We start from the raw sequence: 5,716 nt of genomic DNA, 5'->3' as shown, positions 1-5,716 counted from the left end.
GGTACCAAGCTCCGTCAGCCTGGGCATGCGATTGTTTTGCAATCTGATCATGTCTTCCTTTCTTACTAGTGTCTAAAGGGTCAAATGCAGGCCCGTCCATTCATAAACATTGATGAGCTTCTGCTGCACTTCGATTTATAAAAAAAGAATAAAAAGAAATCCCTCCCTATAAGGGGCATGGTGTGGAGCCGGTAAAATACAGAGGTGTGGAGTTAACACGTCATCCGGGAAATCAGAAAACAGCAAGTTGTTTCTCTGCCAGGAAGCTCCTGAACCGAAGCTCTGTGACTTCTAGGGTGCTGGTTGGGGCATGTAGGAATGTCCGTGCAGTGACCCACAGAGGGATCCGTCAGTCAAGTACAAGTGTCTAGATTTACGGGGAAAGGGGCTAAGTCCCCCCACACCCTAAGCAACACATTTCACAGGCCTTAGAATTAAAACATTTGAGGTTATTTATTTATTTGCTGAGCTCTGAGCCTAACATGACTCAAAATCTCCGACATCTACCTACAAGCCTGGAACGAGAAAATACGGACAGGGGAAAAAAACCAGGCGCTCACCAGTACATGTAAGACAAGGAATAAAGGGTTTCCCCCAAACAAACAAAACCACCCACCACAACTCTGATGCAGAATATTTTCTTATGATTCTTCATGGAGGGCCTTGGGAACGACGAACACGCCAACAATCCAGACTCCAGGTCATTCGCTACGGCGTCACTCTGTGAAGCAGACACATGCTTGCAAAAGTGAATTTAGCCAGCTGCAGGGGGGCTCAGTCTGGAACCATTCCCCGCGGGAATCACGCGCAGACCTCAAGGGACTGGTGCAAACGAACGTTGCGACTCTCCCAGACTTCGGTAGCCAGCAGGTCTTGGGGGAGAGGTGCGTGCGGACCCACTGATCGTGGCGAGAAAGCCCTGCAGCATCCTCAGACGGATTTTCCTAGGACCTAGTTTCCGCGTGAGCTGAGAACCGTCTATATCAACAAAACAGTGACTATTCAGAACCTCCCCTTCCATATTCCTGGCTCCGCAGCTTCGGGTTATGGTACCCACACTACTGGAACTTCTTTTGCAGTGGTTTTATCTAAATGCAGCTCTGGGTCCTTCGATGCAGTTCTCTCCCCTTCGCATCTCTGAATTCCGTTTTTCTCCAATCTTTTATTCTTTTAGCGCCCGTGTGGTCCAGAAGTCCACAAACTAGAAGAAACAGAGCCGTAAAAGACTGCGGTATCTCTAAATTTTATTTGGGATTCTGAATTATCCCAGGGACTACGGCATTACAGTTTAGGGAAAATTAAAAAGAAAGGCAAGGCACTATGAGGGACCGGTAGAGGGCAGAGAAGAGAGAAGAAAAAACAGGAAAATGACGCAATAGCCAGAGCCGGGACTATTTAGAAAGGTTCCCGCCCGCGCGCTTTCGGTTTTCAATCTGGTCCGATCTTCTCATATATTAGAGGGACGCCACTTCCACTGCTTCACAAGCTAGTGTCTTGAGACTGCAGTCGCCATGTCTGGTAGAGGAAAGGGTGGAAAGGGTCTAGGCAAGGGTGGTGCCAAGCGCCATCGCAAGGTTCTTCGCGACAACATCCAGGGCATCACCAAGCCCGCCATCCGCCGCCTTGCCCGACGCGGTGGTGTCAAGCGCATCTCCGGCCTCATCTACGAGGAGACTCGCGGTGTGCTGAAGGTGTTCCTGGAGAACGTGATCCGGGACGCCGTCACCTACACTGAGCACGCTAAGCGCAAGACCGTCACCGCCATGGATGTGGTCTACGCGCTCAAGCGCCAGGGCCGCACCCTGTATGGCTTTGGGGGCTGAACTGCACCGCCACTGCCTCGTCACCCATCCCTAACGGCCCTTTTTAGGGCCAACCACAGCCTCATCGGGAGAGCTGACACACTTGACTATTGTAACCAAATTACGTTCGTAGCTCTAGACTCGGTAGGGGAAAAGACTCGTCAAAATGGAGTCACTGGGTTTGGAGTCGGGCTTTAATGTTGTTAAAGTTTGATTTCCCTTAGCGGTTAACATCCAGGGCAGGGCCTGCATACAGGCAGCTGTTTAGTCTGCAGCGACAGGATGAGGTGGCTGCAGGTAAGAGGTTAAGGATTTTTAGAAGTCTGTCACCAGAACTGCCTTAGAAAAGTCCCCTCAGTTTAGGTAATGATAGAAAATAGTGGATTTTCAGTAGAGTTAGCAGCTTTGCAAGTATACTAACTATGAGGACTATAGTCTCGATGCTTAAGCAATGTCCACTTGTCCACTTTTTCTTGTAAAGCCGTTGTGGCAGGAACTTCTAAGGAGCTGATGCAGAGGCAATTTCTGGTTTTTGTTTTGTATTTTCTTTTGCTTTGTTTTTAGACACAGGGTTTCTGTGTAGCCTTGGCACTTCCGGAAATCTTCCTGTAGACCAGGCTGGCCTTGAATTCACAGATCCATCTGTCTGCTTCCTGAGTTCTGATATAAAGGTGTGCACCACCACCGGCTTTGTACACAGGTTTGAGGAAAACCTGCACGGGACCTTGCCACAAAGAAAGCCATGGACAAGAGACCGAGGCGAACTATGAACTATAATATAACCTAGTGGCAGCCGCTCAGGTGTGTGGTATGTTGAGACCTGTTTAGGAAGATCTGTCAGAACATGTCCACCACCCATCAGTACAGAGGGAGCAGTTTAATTTTGATAAGGCAAAAACAAATTCTCAGTACGGCCAAGAATGCAGTAAGCTATTCTCTATGCTTCTATTATGCCTGCGCCATGAGCCCCCCAGAGACCACCAGGACTCCGAGTTCACTTAATACAGTGGTATATTATTTGTAGTTTAATAAACCTTGCCTGAAGACCAGAGGCAAAGCTAAAGCCACTAGAGATCAGGTATTGGTGACACACACCTTTAGTCCCAGGATTTGGGAGACAGAATCAGACAGATCTCTGTAAATTCAAGGCCCCCATGGGCTATACAAGGTCAACACAGAAACAAGCCCAGGTGGTGGTGGCTCACCTTTAACCCAGGCCTTGGGAGTCGTGTGCCCTTCATCCCAGCACTAGAGGGAATATAAAATGAGGGGAGAGACTTAGTTTGCAGTAGCCCAACCTTGGTAGAGGCAAGATTTCTGTAGTGACTTGGCTGCTTTGCTTTTCTGGTTTTCAGGTTGAATCCCAATTTCTATCTCTGGGTTATTATTATTCGTGCTACAACATGCAAACAGCAAAAATCCTTTACTACAGGCTCAAGCTCAGGCTCTCTGCTCCGCTCCAGCACAGCTAGACCAGGGGAGGCCTTGAGCTCAGCTATGGCAGGCACAGCGCTTTTAAGGAGGAAGGGATGGAGTTGGGGGGGGGGGCTCCTGGTTGGGCAGGAGTGAGGTAACGGAAGTCTTGTCAAACAGGGATTGGTACTGGCGTTGCTGCAAGGAAACTGGCAGCTTATGTAGAAGTTAGGTAACCTATCCTTAATTGTCTCAGTTCTGATTGGTCTCCAGCGGGGTACAGTCTGTGGCTTTTCCTGGTTATGGTAGTGTTGAGGTCTAGTTCCAGGATTGGATTGTTAGTTTGCAGAATGCCAAGGCTGTGCTAATGTTGGGCCTCTCCACTTCTCTTTCCCTACAGTCCAGATTTGGGTTGAGCATGTTATAGGCTGTTTTATTTTTATTTTAATTGTGCATTGATCTTTTACTTTGGAATATTATACAATCTCCATATTCAGTTACATGATCCTACATAAGGACTGAACTTCCAATTCGAGAAACTGGATTTCAGTGTATACTACCTCAGGAGTGCTGTAAGGATCATCTTAGCCATGTGTTTGTAATGGTCACTTTAAAGAAAATACATTTTAGGTAACTAATGTGTGTGCCCTACAGACACACACACACACACACACACACACGAACAGTTCAAGGCGGCCCATATTGAGTAGAATGAGGAATGTAGATGATTTTCAGAAACTCAAAACTACAGAAATTACTATGTTTGGAGAAACTGGGGAAGCTTGGTGGTAGGGATAGTGTCTATGTCAGTCTTTGGCAAATCCAGAATGCCTTCCTTCATGATAGAAATTCCCTGAGGGCTGGGGTGGGGGCGGGGATAGCAAGGACAGCTTGTGTGACCATTTGCGCTGAGGAAGAAATGGACTCTCCTTCTAAGCCTCGCCCTCGATTTACAGTTCTAGTTCAGATAATGAATGCTGTGACTCCGCCTGTTGGGGCCCTCCAGATGAAAACATCTGCTTCTCACTGAAGCGCTCTGAATCACTGAGTTACAAAGGTTTAAAGAGAACTAACTCAGCCACTAAAGGAAGCAGGAAACCTTTCTCTGGTGAAGTCGGTGGTTCTGAAAGTGGGAATTCCAGTTCTCAGTGTGGATCACCTGAGCCTCGCTGCAGACCAACTGAACTGGGAACTCTGGGTGTTTGGCCCAGCAATTTGTGGCACAATGCCAAGCTCTCCAGGTGGTTCTAACCCACATTTAACAACCACGGACCCAGGTGACAGATGTTTTGGTTGTTATGGTGATGGTGCTGGGCACCACAGGCCAGGCATTCCGGCCAGTTCTCTATCACTAAATTAGAACCCCACCTCCAGATTTCCTTTAGAAGAAATACGTGGCACCCTGCTTGCCATAATATTAGATTTTGGTTTATTTGATGGAAAAGAAAGCAGACCCGAATCCTAATGTTAAGTAAAAGATACAGGTGGAAAAAGACCCAATTGCTTTAACCCTCAAGCAACCATCGAGGCCATAGAAATGAAAAGGGTACAGGCTTGTTTTATTAAGTATTACTGCTTTGTGCTTTTAATAGTGCAGTATTGAATTTTATAATCAATGAGTAAGACTTTTTTTATTCCCCAAATTTTCCAAGATCCAGCCTTTACACCATAGTTTATCTTTTGCCTTTTGAGAGAGGGTCTCCCTAGTAACCCCAGCTGTCTGGGAACTCTGTGTCAGCCAGGCTGGCCTGGACTGTGCCACTGACTCTGGAGTCACCTTTCACTGTTTTCCTTCTACCCCTTCCTTTGAAAGCCTCCACTTCATTGTAGCTGTTAATCTAGATGTTATTTATTTCTCTCTACTTGAGCCAAAAGACCCGCGCTGACATCCAGACAGACTGTGACTAACCATGCTCATTTGTATGAATATATGGAGAATTGCTAGGAATAGTCAGAAAAATTTAACAACACTTTGTAAGTATTGGTATTTTTCTTCCTTGACTTTTTCTGAATTTTTTTTTAATTTCTTACAATACGCATGAATGAATTTCTTCACAAAATGATAAATTATTTGCTGCCTGAGGACAGCAGCCATGGAAAATGGCCCCAGCCCCCAGCATTGATGTGAGCTCACCTGCAGCCCCTGTTCCAGGCCCTGAAGCTATCAAAGGTCATAGATTCATCAGCTTTGTTTAGTTTTTACCTTAACATCACTGTGCTGGCTAGTTTTAACTTAATACACGCTTTAGTCATCTGAGAGGAAGGAACCTCAATAGAGAAAATGCCTCCATAAGATTGTGCTGTAGGCAACCCTGTAGGGCTTTTCCTTAATTAGTGATTGAGGGGGAGGGCACAGCCCATTGTGGGCGGGATCTCCCCCAGGCCGGTAGTCTTGGCTTCTGTAAGAAATAAGATTGAGCCAGGCAGAAGTGACACACGCCTTTAGTTCCCAGCACTTGGGAGGCAGAGGCAGGCAGATCTACAAAGTGAATTCTAGGGCA

At 46.8% G+C, this 5,716-nt stretch overlaps 1 protein-coding gene across 1 annotated transcript; it reads left to right on the top strand.

The window, feature by feature from the left end:
* Positions 1 to 1,171: 1,171 nt before the first annotated feature.
* LOC121450497 (histone H4) lies at positions 1,172 to 1,879 on the top strand. The gene has a single exon (XM_041655442.1). The coding sequence runs from the start codon at positions 1,512 to 1,514 to the stop codon at positions 1,821 to 1,823; it is 312 nt and encodes a 103-aa protein (XP_041511376.1). The 5' UTR covers positions 1,172 to 1,511; the 3' UTR covers positions 1,824 to 1,879.
* The last annotated feature ends 3,837 nt before the right edge of the window (positions 1,880 to 5,716 follow it).

This window comes from Microtus oregoni, unplaced genomic scaffold, assembly GCF_018167655.1.
Source record: "Microtus oregoni isolate MIOR12 unplaced genomic scaffold, Mior012 000007F_ref0000211, whole genome shotgun sequence".
Lineage (NCBI taxonomy): Eukaryota > Metazoa > Chordata > Mammalia > Rodentia > Cricetidae > Microtus > Microtus oregoni.
This window is presented reverse-complemented; position numbering and strand designations above follow the sequence as displayed.